General features: G+C 38.7%; 3 protein-coding genes across 4 annotated transcripts; 2 read left to right on the top strand and 1 right to left on the bottom strand.

The window, feature by feature from the left end:
- The first annotated feature begins 2,877 nt into the window (after positions 1–2,877).
- LOC149008677 (uncharacterized) lies at positions 2,878–4,357 on the top strand. Its single transcript, XM_089167260.1, has 3 exons — positions 2,878–3,511; positions 3,607–3,725; positions 3,818–4,357. The coding sequence occupies exons 1-3, from the start codon at positions 2,878–2,880 to the stop codon at positions 4,355–4,357; spliced, it is 1,293 nt and encodes a 430-aa protein (XP_089023386.1).
- Positions 4,358–7,065: 2,708 nt separating this feature from the next.
- LOC149008676 (L-Ala-D/L-amino acid epimerase-like) lies at positions 7,066–13,014 on the top strand. Of its 2 annotated transcripts, none has more exons than XM_089166011.1 (7): positions 7,066–7,566; positions 8,027–8,137; positions 8,244–8,460; positions 8,852–9,185; positions 9,409–9,470; positions 9,633–9,705; positions 12,212–13,014. In XM_089166011.1, the coding sequence occupies exons 1-7, from the start codon at positions 7,255–7,257 to the stop codon at positions 12,234–12,236; spliced, it is 1,134 nt and encodes a 377-aa protein (XP_089022137.1). In that variant the 5' UTR covers positions 7,066–7,254; the 3' UTR covers positions 12,237–13,014. The 2 variants fall into 2 exon arrangements, with proteins under 2 accessions (XP_089022137.1, XP_089022138.1); XM_089166012.1 differs by lacking the exon at positions 12,212–13,014 and adding an exon at positions 11,732–12,018.
- A 126-nt stretch (positions 13,015–13,140) lies between these two features.
- LOC149008675 (reticulon-like protein B9) lies at positions 13,141–16,949 on the bottom strand. The gene is made up of 6 exons (XM_089167259.1): positions 16,712–16,949; positions 14,552–14,632; positions 14,190–14,395; positions 13,758–13,829; positions 13,593–13,662; positions 13,141–13,516 (listed from the first exon to the last, which is right to left on the bottom strand). Exons 1-6 carry the CDS (start codon positions 16,947–16,949, stop codon positions 13,347–13,349), a joined length of 837 nt encoding a protein of 278 aa, XP_089023385.1. The 3' UTR covers positions 13,141–13,346.
- Positions 16,950–18,557: the final 1,608 nt, after the last annotated feature.

Here is an 18,557-nt window from a genome sequence, read left to right as displayed (position 1 = left end):
TTACATATTATCATAACATTAAATTAATTAAACAAAAAAAAAAGAAAAAAAACCGAGATACTTCATACTCGTCGAATGCTCTCATTCGATCGAATCAAAGCCCTAACTCCTCTCTGCTCTCTGCTACTCTCCCTCTCCCTCTGCTACTCTCTTCGTCTCCGACTCCGACACAACCCCCGGCGACATCGGCGACACCGGCAACAGCCAGCGTCATCACCGGCGACAGCCAGCGTCACCGGCTACAGCCAAGTCTTCCCTACAACTCCATCTTCCTCAGCGTCAACGTGCTCATCTCATCATCCCAGCAAGCTCCTGAAGTCTAAATCAAATCGACCATTTCTGTAGCTTGAAGCTGATGCTTACTACGGCCCTGCTTCGTTATTTCTCTAAAGCTTGAGTAAAACGAGACAGACCCCAGAACCCTCTTCTCGGTTGGACTCTGAATCTCTGATTTTTGTTTTTCATCAACCAAAACTCCACCATATCTCAGTTGCAGGCTTGCAGTGACTCAGCGACCAAGTTGCAGTAGATTCCGGTCACTCTGGTCACCTTCTCAGGCGACGGTAAGTCGCCGAAATGTTTTTTTTTTTTTTTCCCCCTTCTGCAACTAATCATTCATTTTTTTTCCTAAATCCATCTTGCAACTGTTGCGATTGGCCGATTGCAGCCTTGCAACGAGTCAGCGACCAAGTTGCATAGTTTCCGGTCACCATCTCAGGCAACGGTAAGTTGCCGAATTTTTTTTTTTTTTCCCTTCTGCAACTGATCTGATCATTAATTTTTTTTCCTAAATTCATTTTGGAACTGTTGCAACTGTTGCGATTGTAGCCTTGCAACGAGTCAGCGACCAAGTTGTAGACTTGCAGTAGCTTCTGTCACTCTCGTCACCATCTCAGGCGACGGTAAGTCGCCAAATTTTTTTTTTTTTTTCCCCTCGTTGTAGCTATGTTATATACTTATATAGTTAAACTAGTTATATGTCATCTGTAGCTTTGTTCACCATTTCTGTGAGTCTGTGACTTGCAAATTGCACCTGATTGCATAGTTCAGAGCTGCTATTTGGATGTCCTCTGCATATTTTTTTTTTATTTGTAATGACTCTTCTTCGTTGAATTTGTTCCATCTCTGTTTCATCTACCTGATTGTATCATTGTAATGATTTTTTTCTTATCTGGTGTACGTATGTCTCTGATTTTCTTTTGTTGTTCACTTGTTTGGTTTTTTCTGATAGTTCAACAACTTGGTACAACTGATGAATTCTTTCCTTGCATAAGCTTCAGGGAGGTTTTTGTAGGTTTCTCTTAGATTTAAATGGTCCCTTTGCAATTTTTGAAATATATTTTTCAAGATCAGTTGATGTGAATCATGTGATGGACCACTAGGTTAGGTTTCAGCAGTGATTTAGAAGCTTGATTATCAATTTATCATGAAGTGAGATGATTAGATGAATGCATAGATTTTTTATTGTGGTGTGGTATGGTGCAACATCATAATTATACGGTTAAACGGTATCATTATCAACTTTATTATTGTTTTAATTTTGGCTGATTATATGTGTATGTTTCATGCTTTTTGTTGTAGATATTTACTAGTTATTTAAAATGACCTCAAGGCCCTCAAGTGATAATCAAGCGGCTGCTCCTAGTCAGCCTATTCCTAGTGGGGGTGAAGCCTATGATCCCTCAAAAGACCCAAAGAGAAAGGCCAAGTCAAATGACCCAGGGTGGAAATATGGGTATTGGCCAGATGTTGCTGATAGGAATACAGTCAGATGCAGTTTGTGCAACAAAAACTTTAAAGGAGGAATTAAAAGATTGAAGCAACATCTAGTGGGTGGATATGGGGACGTTGTGAAGTGCACCAAGACCACTGCAGCAATTGCCCAAGAGATGAATGCAGTGTTGGTGAAAAATAAAAAGAGGGCTGTTGTTACTGATTTGGATAATGAGGAGTATGATGACATTCAAATTGGAGAAGAACATCCTATTCCTGCCTCTAGGCCCTCTAGTGGAGGAACTACATTACCTAGTGTGGGGTCTGAGGTTGAGGTGTGCTCCAAGATACCAAGTTCTGGGACTGCATCAAAGAGACTGAAAAGTGCCCTTAATAAGGCACCAGTAAGGGGTCCCATGGATATGCATGTTAGACGCACTCCTGAAGAACTTGTTGAAGAAAGGAGGGCTAAGGGTGCTACTCAAACAACCATCTTGAATAGAATGAGATCCCCTGAAGAAAAGAAGCGAGTGGATAACCACATTGCTGATTGGATGTATCAGTGTGGCATTCCATTCAATGCAGTTAAAGCTAAAAGCTTTGAGGTGATGGTTGAGTCTATTGCACAATATGGTTCTGGGTATAAGCCCCCAAGTTACCATGAAATCAGGGTGCCTTTGTTGAAGAGTGCAAAAGAAAGAACAATGGAGATAAGGAAAAAATATGAAAAGTATTGGAGGAAGTATGGATGCACACTCATGTCTGATGGGTGGACTGACAAAAAGGGTAGGCATCTCATCAATTTTCTTGTCAATTGTCCGGAGGGAACATTCTTCCTTGGTTACTGTGGATGCATCTAGCCGGTGCAAGATGCAAACATGCTCTTTCAGTTATTGGATAGCAAAGTTGAAGAAATTGGGGAAGACCATGTACTTCAAGTGGTGACTGATAATGCCTCAAATTACAAAGCAGCAGGGGCATTATTAATGGAGAAGAGGACTAGGTTATATTGGACTCCTTGTGCAGCCCATTGTCTTGATTTGATGCTAGAGGACATTGGAAATTTGAAACAATATAAGAAAGTGATAATTCAAGGGAAGAGAATTACCACTTTCATTTATAGGCACACAAGATTGCTTTGGAGGCCTTGAGACGAGAAGACAAATGGCGAGAGATCTTGTGAGGGCTGCAGTGACTAGGTTTGCCACTTCATTCTTGACATTGCAAAGCTTGTTGAAACACAAGGATGATTTAAGGCACTTATTCATTTCTGAGGAGTGGACAAATTCCAATTTGTCCAAGACAGAAGCAGGGAAGAAAGTAGCTGAAACAACTTTTTCTACAGCATTTTGGCATGGTGTGGAGGATTGTATTAGAGCATCACAACCTCTTATGATTGTATTGAGGATTGTGGATGCTGATGAAAGACCCGCACTGCCTGAAGTGTTTGTAGCCATGCAAGAGGCCAAGAAAAAAATAAAGGACAATTTTGGAGGCAAAGAACGACTCTGGAAGAAAGTCATACAAATCATTGATAGGCGATGGGAGTGCCAGATGGAGAGACCTCTATATGGTGCAGCCTATTTCTTGAATCCTGGGAAGTTCTACAACTTAGATGATGTAGATGATTATGGGTTGATCACTTCTCTCCAAACTTCTTTCAATGAAGTTGTTGGAAGAATAGTGCCTGATGCACATGAACAAGATAAGATATTGTCCCAGGTAAATGACTATAAGGAAGCTAGAGGTCCTTTCTCCACAGCTATGGCTATCAGGCAGCGTACAACTATGAGTCCTCGTAAGTTTTTACTTGTATATTTTATTTTTAGGTATACTTATTTGGTTTGTAACTCTACCTATTATGTTAATCTTTTTTTTTTTTTAATACTATAGTTACATGGTGGGATACACATGGAGGATTTGTTTTTGAGCTTACAAAGATTGCACGGAGGATACTAAGCCTTTGTTGTTCTTCCTCTGGTTGTGAAAGGAATTGGAGCACATTTGAGTTTGTAAGTATTAAATAATTCAAGTATTTAAAACACTTTTAAATTTAAATTTAGAAGAATGACTTGGGATTCTTTTCAATTGCTTATGAATTCAGATTCACACCAAGAAGAGGAATAGGCTGGAACATGAAAGGTTGAATGATCTAGCTTTTGTTCAGTACAATCGCCGTCTTCAAGAAAGGTTCGATGAAAGGCGATTAAAGATTAGAAATTATGATCCACTACTCCTTGATGAGCTTGACTGGAGCAGTGAGTGGATGGTTAATCAGCCTGATGATTTAGTCCATCCTGAGGGTGATCTTACTTGGAGCACTGTTGATAGAGCTATAGGGGCATCTTCATCACTTGAGGGCCAAAATAGACCGAGGAGAGGTCAACCAAGTGGATCAACATCTAGTGGAGACTGTGGAGTTAATATATGTTACTCACGTCGCGGCCGCAGGTCTTTGGAGAGGGTGGTTGAGGAAGAGGAACATGACTCTGAGTCTGATGGAGACATGGAAGAAGAGGAAGACTTGCATGATGATGAGAACATTGTAGATGATTTTGGTTTGAGGTCTACCTCTTTGGAGCAACAACAAGTTCGAGAAGATCTCCCACTTGCTACCAATTTAATTGATGATGATTATGACTAGCTGACTTATACTTTTCTATTGGGAATTTTGGATATGAATTGTGGATTTTTATTGGGAATTTTGGATATGGGTGTGTTGGTATATTTGGGCTTTGGATTTTAGATTTTAGATATAAGTGGGACTGTTTGCTTAAATATTTAAAACTTTCTATTTAGATATAATATGCTTTGTTTCATTTTCTTCTTTTACTTGTGAGGATATTTGGCTACAGCTCAACAATGTAGAAGAGGTGGAGTTGTAGGTGATGGTGAAGTGGAGCCATGGAGTTGTAGGTGGTGCTAGTGTTGGTGACATTTAATGAAGGTATGTTGTCTAGTGTTTATTTGTTTTGTTCATGCATCTTTGTGTTTACTATTTAGTATTTAGTTACATTTTATCGTATCTTAATTCTTGTTAATGATAGTATGATGCTTGAAATTTATTTAGGACCTACTATGTGTTGTTTGTAGTATGTTGGATGACTTAAGGTAGGCTAAATGGTTAATATTAGTTTTTTTATTATATATAAGATATGTTTACAATGAATTAGTGTATGAGATGTACACTAAAACGCCTCGACCGCCTCAAAAGCGCCTCGGAGGGCGCCTCATCGACTCATCGCCCCAACTAGCTAAAAACCCCCCCCCCCCCCCCCCCCCCCCCCCCCCCGACACAAAAAAAAAACAAAAAAAAAGAAATAGATAAAGAGGAAGCCACCATTTTGGGCCCCCCCCCCCCCAAAAAAAAATTTTTTTTTAAACCCGTTTGGGGTTGGCTTTTTTTTTTTCCCCCTTTATGTTTTTTGAAACTATCCCACCCCCCCCCCCCCCCCCGGCCGTAAGTTATTTAGACTGCATTGTGGGTTGTAATTTTTAAATTCAAAATTTCTTCTTGTTATAGATCTCAATCTGTGTTGGGCTTCCTCTTTGAGTTAATGCAATTTTTAGTTTTTCATATTTAGAGAGCTTATAATTCTCATCTTAATCTTGGCATTTTGCTGTACCGTATTTATTAGACTTCTACCAAAGTATGCTGTAAATTCTTGTGTCTGCCGCTCTTGGTCCAATAATAATGGGGATTTGACCTTTTCTTTTTCCTTTTTTTGTCAGATTTTTTTATTTTTCAGAGGGCTCAAAAATATCACTAGAGAGGCTGTGCCAATTCTTGGAAAAGCATGGTATTACTGTGATGCCAACAGGTTCCTCCATGTTGCTTTTCTGGGTTTCCAATTTTGTAGGCTGTCGTCTCATATACTGTTATGTGTACTAGAGGTTTTTTGTCCATTTTTCCTTGGCCTGTTATATACAACTTGCCCCCCAGTTTTGAAGAATTGAAATCAGATGGGTATTGCGAACTTGTGTTGCTGCCACTACTCCGTGTTCTAGCTGCTATCTCGATCGTGTTTCTTCGGATTGAAACATCCCTATGAGTACCCACTAGTGCCCTATCCAACTGCTGATATTGTAATTTAAATCCTTGTGTTGCTGCAGCAACTCATGCTTCAGCATGCATGCATGCATGAATACAAATGCCAATCTATTGAAGATTTCTTATTCTTTTTGCATACATTGAATAGTATTACCGGTAAACAACATGCATCCTAGGCTATGAACTCAAACATATTTACATAATTTATATTTGGTTAAAGAAATAAATATAGGTTTAGAGCTCATTTTTTATGTAATCTAACTGTAAATAAGAAATCATGCCTTACCTCCATTGTTTTCAAACACTAGTCACTTCTGATTGTTAATCTTGAAATTCCAATCCGTAGTAAGTTCCGGTTTTGTTAATTTTATGTTTAGAGCTGATCTTCAATGTTGTGGGATTTTTGTTTTGCTGAAATGGTTCGTGTTTCTTGACTATTTTAGTGGGCGTATGTGGGGAAATCGCTTGTGTATTTATTACATTGAATTCTTACACAATAAAAACAACCCAATGCAGAATTCTGAAGTGAAATTACTTCCTTTAACCGGTTGACAGCATGGAGACCTTACCTAGAATAGGGAAAATCAATGGTTTGCTTCAACCAACCAATGAATTTACCTAGTCCAATTTCATTATTTGAAGCTAGGAAGAGATACCGAGCAAGAAGCGTGGCAGAGGGGAAAACAACAGAAAACAAATGAAGAAGTAGCTGTAGGAGGCACTCTTATATTAGGAGCTGGGTGGTGTACAGATTCTTCTCAGCTCATAAGGGTAACAAATAATCTATATTGGGGGCCTAGTCCAACTGTCCAAATGAGGTCTTCTCAATTAAATACAACCTTGGCTTAGGATCATTTTCCTTGTTCATTACCAGAACATATTAAAGCTGAATTCTTTTGGAATCAAAATCTTAATTCTGCTTTTTAGATTATGGCCTACAATAGGATATGTACATGGAGAATAAAAAATTGGAAAAGAAAACAAATCCTTAATATAATGCAACAAGGAGCATCTACAAACATCTCCCAATACACCTTTAATGATATGACACACAATGCCTTTGCTTGCTACTTATAAGATGCCTGTGAGATGCATAAGTTTAATGTTATCTTTCCTAGTTTGTGAAGTCTCATATTTTTTTTGGTTTCCTTGCAGATGCATTAACTTGAGAACGTGAAGATAAAGAGTTCGAAATTGAAGATTTGGTTGGATAAAATAGTTTGAGAGCAAGGGAGATTTTCTCTATTTGAAACTTTTTGTTTTTTTATGTCTTTTCAATGATGTCATGGAGACTAATAAACTTTGTAGTATTTGAATGTGTGACTTTCAAAATCTTCAATTTCGCTACAGCAATCAATGTGGTCTCAGACTTTGTCTATAGTGAAATATGCGTTTGTTGGTGGTGTAACATGTGTTTTTGTAAGTGAGAATCCTTAGTTCAAATGTGGTCTCAGACTTTGTCTATCCTGATCTTTGGCTTCGAGGACTAGATGGAGACTTTCACCGTCGATGTACATAGAGCAGAAGGAAGGCCATTGAACGTACCCCTGAAATCTCCCTTTACGATTGCCAATTCGAGGATCGACAAAGTGGAGAATGTAGCCATCAGGATCGAATTCAATAATGGGTCTGCGGGTTGGGGCGAGACCCCAGTCCTTCCTTTTCTTACAGCCGAGGATCAGCATACGGCACTTACAAAGGCCGGCGAGGTCTGTGAGTTCCTTGCTCGGAGTCGTTCGATGACTCTGAGTTTGGTACTCTGCGAGATTACTGCTCTTCTTCCTGGACACGAATTTGCTTCTGTGAGTAAACTTATAATTTCATACCGTAAGTGATATTCCAGCACTGTCAGATATTTTTCTAAGTGATCATTAGTTTTCTTTTTCAGATTTTAGCTCATCGTTTTCATGTTCGTCACTTAATTATTGTTGGCTAAGTTGTGGCTTCTTAATTTTTCGTGTTTTAGATGTCAAAGACTCTGTTTTTGAAGCTACTGGTTTTCAACTTCTAACTAATATTCATGTTCTGTTGATTGGTTAACTCCAGTTACTTTTACTCCACCTAGATTCCCTTGTCATTATATTCAATAAATTATACATTTGAGGAAGATTAATTTATCCTACCATGTAGTATCTGTTGTTATGTGGATTCATTCACTCCTCTTACTTTTAGTACCCCTAGCCTTCCCTTTTAATAATATTTGATTCGTCATACATTTGAGGTAGATTACTTGCCCTTACCCTAGTATATCTGTGATTAAAGGTTAGAGCAGGATTTGAGATGGCACTGATTCATGCAACGGTTAATAGCATCGGTGTACCCCTTTGGAGGTTGTTTGCCGGGGCATCAAATACCCTAACTACTGATATAACGGTTCAATTCCAATCTTTCACACTGCTTGTTCACTAAAAATAACTTTTTCTTCAGTGGATCTTCATGGTGTCAGTACTAAATTTGATTGCCTTGTTCCAATATGCAGATTCCAATTGTTTCCCCAACTGAAGCTTCAAGATTGGCTTCAAATTATCAGAAACGAGGTTTCTGCACCTTAAAACTTAAGGTTGGGAAAAACCTTAATGCAGACATTGAAGCTCTTAAAGCAATTCGGTTAGTCCACCCCAATTGCTTGTTTATCCTGGATGCCAATGAGGGTTACACATCCAAGGAAGCTATTGAAGTTCTTGACAAATTACATGGTAAGAATCTCTGTATACCATAGACCTGTTGTAAAACCTAGTCCTTTCTTCTACTCAATACTCCCACCTTAATTATGAAGGAACCAAAAATCTACGTCTTTGAAACCCTAGTTCCAATGGTGATACTCACAAAGAAGGGAAAAGTATTGTCTCTTCAAGCTTTTCAAGCATCTGGAAAGTGTTGACTTTTCAAGCTTTCCAACCATCAAACTCACCTAAAACCCATGCCCCCTGCCCCTCAAAAAAAAAGAAAAGAAAAAAAAAAAGAAAGGAAAAACCAACCCCACACAAAAAACAGAAAAGAGAGAAACACACACGTCTGTTTTAGTATGTTGCGGTATCTATATGTCCATGACAGTGAACAATTCCTTTAACTATTACTTTCTGGCAGAGATGGGGGTGACTCCTGTTCTCTTCGAACAACCAGTTCATAGGGACGATTGGGAAGGTCTTACTCTAGTCAACCGTGTTGCAAAGGAAAAATATGGGATATCCGTAGTTGCGGATGAAAGCTGCCGGAGTTTGTTAGATGCTCAGAAAATTATTGAAGGAAATCTTGCTGATGTCATCAACATTAAACTTGCAAAATTTGGGGTTATGGGAGCCCTTGAAATCGTTGAGGTAGTGAGAAGATCAGGCTTGAGTTTGATGATTGGAGGCATGGTTGAGACTACACTTGCTATGGGTTTTGCTGTTCATCTTGCTGCCTGGCTTGGCTGTTTCAGGTAAGTATCACACTCCCTTTTTAGTCATCCCTTCTATTTATTTTTTATTTTAAAAGGTCAATGCATGTACTGTGTCTCCCTGGAGTGCTGTCTGTGTCTTATGTATTTATTTGCATGCTTGCTATGTCTTTGGTGCATAAATATGTGGTAGTCCCCTGAATTTTTGTGGTAGTTTATTCATCTTATGCTCTTTCTCCCCCCCCCCCCCCCTTTTGAATTGTAGATTCGTTGATCTAGATACACCTTTGCTGTTGTCGGAGGATCCAGTTTTTGGAGGGTACGAAGGTATATTCATCTTCATGCTTTTTGTTGCTTTGTTCTCAAAGTTCATGTTTTTATTCAATCCACACTGCAACTTTTTATTTACTTTACAGATCTCTACACCATGCAGTAGAACTGACAGCACTTTCTAATGATATGGCTTCCTGTTGATATTGTCTTTGCCAGTTTGTGGTGCTGTTTATAACTTCTCAAATGCTAGAGGTCATGGCGGTTTCCTTCATTGGGACAATACTGCATGGTGAGTACTTTATGCTAGTATCTTCCACCGACTAGTACTTAGGGTGTTTAATGTCTAGATGACTGTTAAAATAGCAACATAACAAAATATTGTATGCCAATCAAGATCTTTTCCTCTTCTAGGAAGTAGAAATAACCACTTTATGACTTCAAGTAGCAACCTATCTTTCCAAAATTGAGAATAAAGAAAGAGAAGGAATTGCAAATTTATCTTTTGGTGAAGGATACTGGTGGTCCACATCTTCAGTGCCATTCCAGTAGATTTATGCAATTGGAGTTGGTAGGGAGGTGATGGTGAATGAGAAATGATTGAGTAGGAAGGCAATGCAGGGATCATCAAACTGTGAGGAAAATGACGGGGTATGTGACCTGGGACCAACTGACTACTTTGAAGGGGAGGAAAGGTTCCTGCCATAGGGGGAGAAAACCTTTGACCGGAGAAAGGAGCTAGAGGGTGCAGTCCTGCAGTTTTTTTTTGGTGGGGAGGGGGGGTGTTGACAGGGAGGACCAAATCTATGTGAGACCCGGGGAGAGGGGGAGGGAGGGGACCAAGTAACGTTAGAGATGAACAAAGAGAGCATCCTGGCCTTGGAAATATGGGAACCGTAGAGCTGGCGACAACCTAGGATGTTGTAGAGCACGCCCAAATGGTGCCAAGGATCAAGCAAGAGACAGTTATGTTTGTATCTATTTAACTCACTAGTGTAATAATGGCCTTGGAAATAAGGGAACCATAGAGCTGGCGAGGACCTAGGATGTTGTAGAGCACGCCCAAATGGTGCCAAGGATCAACCAAGAGACTGTTATGTTTGTATCTATTTAACTCACTGGTGTGATTATGGAATTCCAATGAAGAGTTTCTAGAGATCTGATCCTATAACCCTTGTGTCCAGCACTTGAACCGGTAGATGAACAAGAGATAACAGCGGCAATATGTTGGATCAGTGGCATACTGGCATTGACTGTTGGCAATGATACTAAAGGTCCAATAGCCAAACAGGATTTGTTTGTTGATTGTTCGGCTTGGGTTGGTTGCAGGGTAGGCCATTTAAGTACGTGAATAGGTTTCAGGCTAGCATGGGTTGCGGTTTGTTTGGATACTGGGTTGAAGACATATGCGCCAACTCAAAGCCAATATACATATAAATAGGGTTGGTTGAAAGAATCTCTGATTTAGATAATCTTTTTGTATCCCAACTAAAGTTGGTCCTGTGAATCATGTAACATGCTGTGGAATATTTTAGGCAAAGGACTCGAAACTCAGACATACTAGAGAACACCGTCTAGCAGTGCCTAATGTTGATATCATTTACAAGGGCCTTAAGGGGAGACTAGAATTACAGAAGCAAGGGCAATGTTGTGATTCAGGAAAACCATATTCTGTTTCACCATACTTTTTCCTTCTTTTATCACTTGCTTACTATTATGGGTAAATATCACTTACCTTCCCTCTTAACTGGACAAATACCACTTACACCCCCTCTTAGCTGGATAATATCACTTACCTCCCCTCTTACCTAACATTTCACTTAGTTAGAAGCATGGCAGAGGGGAAAAGAACAGAAAACAAATGAAGAAGTAGCTGTAGGAGGCACTCTTATGTTAGGAGCTGGGTGTTGTAAAGATTCTTCTCAGCTCATAAGGGTAACAAATAATCTATATTGGGGGCCTAGTCCAACTGTCCAAATGAGGTCTTCTCAATTAAATACACCCTTGGCTTAGGATCATTTTCCTTGTTCATTACCAGAACATATTAAAGCTGAATTCTTTTGGAATCAAAATCTTAATTATGCTTTTTAGATTATGGCCTACAATAGGATATGTACATGGAGAATACAAAATTGGAAAACAAAACAAATCCTAAATATAATGCGACAAGGAGCATCTACAAACATCTCCCAATACACCTTTAATGATATGACACACAATGCCTTTGCTTGCTACTTATAGATGCCTGTGAGATGCATAAGTTTAATGTTATCTTTCCTAGTTTGTGGAGTCTCCTATTTTTTTTGGTTTCCTTGCAGATGCATTAACTTGAGAACGTGAAGATAAAGAGTTCGAAATTGAAGATTTGGTTGGATAAAATAGTTTGACAGCAAGGGAGATTTTCTATATTTGAAACTTCTTGTTCTTTTATGTCTTTTCAATGATGTCGTGGAGAATAATAAACTTTGTAGTATTTGAATGTGTGACTTTCAAAATCTTCAATTTCGCTACAGCAATCAATGTGGTCTCAGACTTTGTCTATAGTGAAATATGCGTTTGTTGGTGGTGTAACATGTGTTTTTGTAAGTGAGAATCCTTAGTTCAAATGGAAGAGCAGCTAGAAAGTTTCTAGGGTATGATGGTTCAATTCCATCAGGATTCATGCTAATTTTCTTATTGATAAATAATGAAAACCATTTTTTCTATAAATAGATGAAGTCTTTGGTGATTTCTCTTTTGTTTTTTATGTTCTTCAGTAGTATTTGTATTTAGTTTAGTTTTTTGTTCATTGGTGGCAGGCTGAAAGGACAAACCTTCATGTAGAAGGCTGCCTTCTGCATGGTAACAGGTGAACCATTGAAGCCTCATTACATATATGATGCGTTACTGAAAGTTAGCAAACATGTAGTCAGCAAAGGTCATAAGAAAACTTACAACAATGAGGAGACACGATATATTCCTGTTTACCTATCTGTGAAGTAACTCACCAGCTGCTGCTTTGTTTTTTTTCTTTTGGGTTGTTGTCTTTTCTAACTGAGTACATGCTTTTGTTTCCAAACGAGTTTAACCCCTACTGTAAGTCCTATTCTCAGTTATGTTACTCTATTGTTAGGTATTTTCAATTCCTTTCTAGTTTCATATTTTCCTTCCATGAAACTGACATGTGATTTTCTTACTAGCTGAATTGTGTCCCTGCTGGATTGGAAAGTTACAGTGGATGCCTTTATGTTGCTTCACAAACAGCATCCATTATTTATTACATAGGCAATACTGACATCATTTCAGCATCTATACCATAATTTGGATACAGCATATCAGGTTGTCATTTAGCCGACCCCATTTAGTTGGGGCAACGCTTTTTGTTGTATACCAGGTTGTCATTCATAGGCTTTATGCATCTCGTGCATCCATTCCTTGGCTATTACTGATGTGAAGCAAATGGTATGCTGTCAAATGATGGGAAGCATATTGTATCTACTGTTGTGAGTTAAAATCAAAATTTTTGGTCCTTGGTGTTGAGCTTCATCTTCCCTTTTGTTTTCGGTCTTCTTTCATTGTTTTTACTATGGGGCATATTCCTACTAGAAAGAGCATGATAAAGTACATCATGAAATATGTCTCTGGATACAAAAATTAAATAAAATATATAAAAATAAGGGTGGTGGAGGGGTTGGAGGAGTGGAGGAAAACCATAAATTGCAAATGGTTCCAGACTGTTGGTGCCATGCTTTCGCGGATTCGGTTTTAAAACCAACATTGTAGGATTCTTTATTATTGAATAATATCATCATATGAAATTGTAGGGGGGTCCTCTGGAAATTTGGATCTCTTAGCAAACATTGGAGATTCCATTTTAATCCCACATGAGAAACTCTCTTATTTTGAATGAAATTTTTACGTGTAACCTTCAACCACCAAACGTGCATCTCCACTCTACTTGATTTTCTTACCCTTCACTGGACCTCTGGGGATCTTGTTAAGAACTTCTGAGTCAAATTTCTTGTACAATTTTTTCATGTCCTGACTGCTTTTGCTTGCAAGAAAATCCACTTCTTCCTCATAGCGCTCATATAGAGCTGGCAATACCATCATGCAGAGGAAACCTTGATACATGCTCAAAAGGTCAGTTAACAAGAACTGAAGTTGGAGAAATTCAAAGAAAACCTACTATTTGCTTACCGAGATATAGAAGATTCAGAGTGCTGAAACAGGAAGCAATGATTGATAGTATCCAGAGGGAAGCAATGACCTGACAACATTGATAGTTGGAATCATGTAAGTGATAATGGTGATTCAAAATTGGGGGAAAAAAAAGTGAACAGGACAGGAGGTAAATTAAGATACCATAATGAAGAGGCTCAAATCCTTTCCACATGCAATGTCATAGAGAGTTAATATGAATCGATTGAGTTTCTTCTAGAAATTTATAGCTACTTCTTGGAATGCCGAATCTGATGACACAATTTCAGGTAGAGTTGGAGGATTCCTGAAGACAAAACGTGAATTACGAAAGCTAAACTGTGAACCAAACAAGAGGTCTAATTCCAATGGTTTCCATAATCAAAAGCAGCAGATTAAGGGATTAGGATTCCTTTTTATTGTTATAGGAGTCCTTCGGCTAACTGAGAAGTCTCTTGTGAGAATCTTGCTGCACCATGTAGATGTATTGGTACTTGAGTACATATACTTTATGCTGGTGCTTTGTGTCACCATACTCATGGCCAATGTTCTTATTATAGAAGAATCAGAAAGAATGAAACTTGGAAAAGGAGGTCACCGTTTGAAGAATGGGGCGCCGTTGGACCATATGAAGAGGATGAGCATCGCAGTGATGAAGATATGACAGAGAAGTGTCAGAAACTGATACTCAACAACCTCAAAAATAAACCATATCAGTGTGAACCCAATAACAACTGCAGCTGATAAGTTCCTGTTTCTCCATAACAACACATTTGCAAATGCAAAAATACAACCATCATTTTAATAGCAGAACAAAGTAAGGTGTTTGCTTTTATTTATTTCCAGCTCATGCGCTGTGAATTATGGTTCCGTTTATGCTAACGTAAGAACTGATAGATATAGAATTCGAAATTTAAGCATCTTAGGGGGTAGAGTAGTTTTTTGCAAAGGAAGAATACCTGTTCCTCCACCGAAGATTGCATCTAATGATCGTTCTTGACCAAAGAGTGGAGTTCTGGACGAAGAAGGCAATTCATCATCTAAAATGAGAGACATATTGATAGGAATGTCTGAGAACAGTTAAGACTGGAATTTGAAATTCAGGTCTTCTTTTTTGCCTTTTCTGTTTCTATTTTTTGGTAATGGATTGCAGGTCTTAAGATGGTAGACATTATATAAGAAGATGGATTCTAGTCTTAGTAGCAAAGAAAGGAAAGTTACAAAAAGTAGGAAAGAAAGGAATGGCTTTGGCATGGATTCCAAGCTTACTTCAAATGCCCGCCAGTGCATAAGATGGTTTAGAATTTATATCCTCCCATCTGACTCTTCCTCTCTCTCTCTCTCTCTCTCTCTCTCTCTCTCTCTCTCTCTCTCTCTCTCTCTCTCTCTCTCTCTCTCTCTCTCTCTCTCTCTCTCTCTCCCTATATATATATATATATATATATATATATATATATATATATATATACTTTCCTCCTTTTAGTCGCCTTTTTCTTGGAATCCAAATAGCCAATCACCAAATTAGCCGAGGAGAGAGAAACCAAAATCATGGGTTGTAGCCGTTAAAAGTATGGTTGCCTAGTTCATAATCAACACAAATGATTCGTGGTACTTGTTTATGTCAAAATAGCGGTAACAAACGATCTTTGGATAGCTGCGCGGGAGACAAACATTCAGTAAAACGAACTAAGTTCCCAAGTAAAACAAAAAGGATGATAACCCCTCTATTCTCGTCGATTTGAAACTCACAAATCTTCCCAAGATTAGATTTGGGATGAGATCAATGTCTAAGATCGTTACTTAATCCATGAAAAAAATCTTTACTTAAAAATATCCTTCGATAGGGTTTAGATCTTACTTCCAAAATAACCTTAAAAAAAATTTAATAAATAAAAATAAAAAATAACTTCAATAGGACTGATTTGAAGAAAATGATGTAGTTGACCCATTTAGTTGAGATAAAACTGAATTATTAATCAAATCATCTGTTGCATCTTTCTTTTTTTCTTATTTTTGGGGTAGTAATTCATTGTTCTCGAGTCAATGAGAATATCAATTTCTCTTGTATTTTCCATTTTTATAGGTATCTTTTGGGTTTTTGCGGGTGAAACCTCTCATCCTTTGTTTGGGAGGAAAAGAGTGCTTTATTGGATTACGTTTCTCCAAAATCTTTTCGACAATGTAAGTGAACCAACCTGAAAAATCATGCTCGACTAGTTTCATTGAGTAATTATCGACCATCAAGTCAATGAAGCTCACAATTTTAGAATACAAAAAAAAAATTATAGATCTCAATGTTAAACGGAGTAACTCAATAATGCGTACCTGATAATGTTGAAGGTGTGGATATTTATAACATAGGAAGTTACTTGTGTTGTATGGTGATGGAGTTCAACTTAAATTCTATGATGGTTGATAACTTCACAGAGGAGAGAGTATTACTTGGGTTGGTTGTAATCAACCAGTCTCATCTAAACTCTATTATTACCAAAAAAAAAATCTAAACTCTACTACCAATTCAAACTATTTCACTTGATCAGAATCATTATCTCTATCATAAAACCGAAGATTATAATTCATATTGTATATATATTGCTTAGTGCCTTCGTTTCATATATTTATTTATGATGTGATTTGGTCATTCTAGTCCTCATTTGGTCGTTTATTGTGTATAGTGATGGCAAATTCTAACAAATTAAAGAAAATAAGTGACTAATGTCCATAAGATCACCGAAGATAGCTGTTTTAAAATTCTAATACATATGATGAACTGTTAACTTGAGTGAAGTCCATGATCTCATATTTAAACCATATAATTGTATTTATAGTAAGTCAATTACATAATACATATGAAACTATGAGACTATACGCCACCTCATACCCTAAACGCCACCTCATACCCTAACACCACCTCATACCCTAAACGCCACCTCATACCCTCCGGCACCCCAACCCCCCCGCCCGAACCCCAGCCCTAACCCACCTCCCTCGCACCCCAACCCCCCTCGCGGAACCCAATACCCTCCCGCACCCCACCCCGCCGCCGGAACCCAATGCCACCTCCGGCACCCCATACCCTCGGCAAAGACACCCCTACCCAGCCCGGCGGCACCACATACCTTCGGGCGGCACCCCTACCCCGCCGCCGGCACCCCTTAACCGCCGGAACCCCAACACCGCCGGCAGCCGGAAACCCCAAAAACCGAATCCGGACGCCTGAAACCCCAAAAACCAACACCCAAGACCACCTTCAATGCAGTAGAGTAGGTGTTCGCATCCACCGAAACCCATTATCAACATAGCCTTCATTGCAGTTGCTGCCACAACTCCCATTGCAGTTGCTACCAGAACTCTCATTGTTCTCCATAGTAGGTGGAGTCAAGAGACCCATCTTCACCGTATCATCAACAAAATAACTCCGATTGATTGTGCTCGGATTCCGGGTGGAATTAAGAAGTGAGTATCCAACAACGAAGTTTTGGACATGAGGCGAATTCTGATCGGGAACTGGGTTTTGGTATCAGTTACGTCTTGGTTGAGTTGGTCGGATTCATTGCTAGTATTTAGTAGAGAAGGGTAGTATCAGGAAAGTTTTGCAGATCAATGAAATTTGGATGGAACAGGTCAGATTCCTTGCTAAAATTAAAATTAATGGCTCACAAGAAGATGTCCGGCCTGCAGTTTTGGTCCAACAGCCATTGGTCATTATGGTCAGTTTTCAACACATAATCTTATTGTTATTTATAGTTATGTTTGAGCATTGACTAAATCTTTTGTTAATGTTTTCTTCTTGAAATAAGTCCACTGATATAACTGCATTGATACTAGTCCTTATTTTCTACATAACTACTTTGCTTTTTATTATTTTGTTGAATAATTGTTAACCCATGTCCTTCAAGTCAACTGGAAGCGATGCCTTTATTCTTGCAGAAAGTTGTTGGTCGAGAGACAACCTTTGGTAATTGGATCTTTAATAGGTCCTGCTCAATCTGCTTGTCTCAGTATGGAAATTGAAAACCTTCTGCATAAATACCAGTGGCCCATGGACTATTAACATGGTAAGTCACTGAGCACAAAGCTTTCGGAATACTTGGCAACCTCATTATTGGCTTGATTTAAATTTAATGTCACCAAATATCGATGCCTAGTTCTTGAAAAAATTGATCTTAAAATTATATCTGGCCCAATTGATGAGAAGATTATTTGTTATTGAGGTCTAAATAGTTCAGGGCTAATAGTTGAATAACAAATCAACCCAAAAGAAAATGGTAGTAATTGAAAATGAATTAGGAAATTAGAGTTTTGTGAGGTTTGAGATTGTCAAGTTCTCATGTCTCCAAGCTCCTACAATTCTTACAAGAAATTTGTATATGTCTCCCGAAATCACTTCCTCCAGTAGCAATTGACGAAGCCTCTAGCTTTCTACATTGGGCACTACAGAACAAAATAATTGTGTCAACTATAGAAGAGAAAGAATCAAAGTTAAACCAGATAATGATGTATTGAACTATCCCCACCAAACCATAGTTCCATCTTTCTCATTATTAACCCTGCTCTCGTTGTTCCTCAACTTCTGAACCAACCACTCCCTGTTTTGGCTCTTCCAAAGCTTTGTCCTTGGGTTGTCCTCAATCTGATACTGTCATGGTACAAGAAACGGAGTCCGGATCAGCGAACCGACGTGGAGCACAAAGTGCTCCCCTGACGCTTCCTGACCACAAACATTAGTGGGGCCCATGGTGAAAAATACTTTTTGAAGAAAATACAAAAAAAAAAAAAAAATTCACCAGTGTGACCCATTGATTTTTGTGGTCAGGAAACCATGGTCTGTGGTCCCCCGATGGGGAGAAGACCCAAATTCCAAGAAACAGTTCAGTGCTTCATTTCCTTTGATTTTATAAATACTGGCTAGTTCTCTCTAGTACCTGCCAACTGACCATAAAAGAGTGAGCAACTCAATCCTTC

Source organism: Hakea prostrata, chromosome 8, assembly GCF_041222555.1.
Source record: "Hakea prostrata isolate BN-2017 chromosome 8, UWA_Hpros_2, whole genome shotgun sequence".
Taxonomy (NCBI): Eukaryota; Viridiplantae; Streptophyta; class Magnoliopsida; order Proteales; family Proteaceae; genus Hakea; species Hakea prostrata.
Note: the sequence above shows the minus strand (reverse complement) of the source record. Positions and strands in the feature narration are given on the sequence as shown.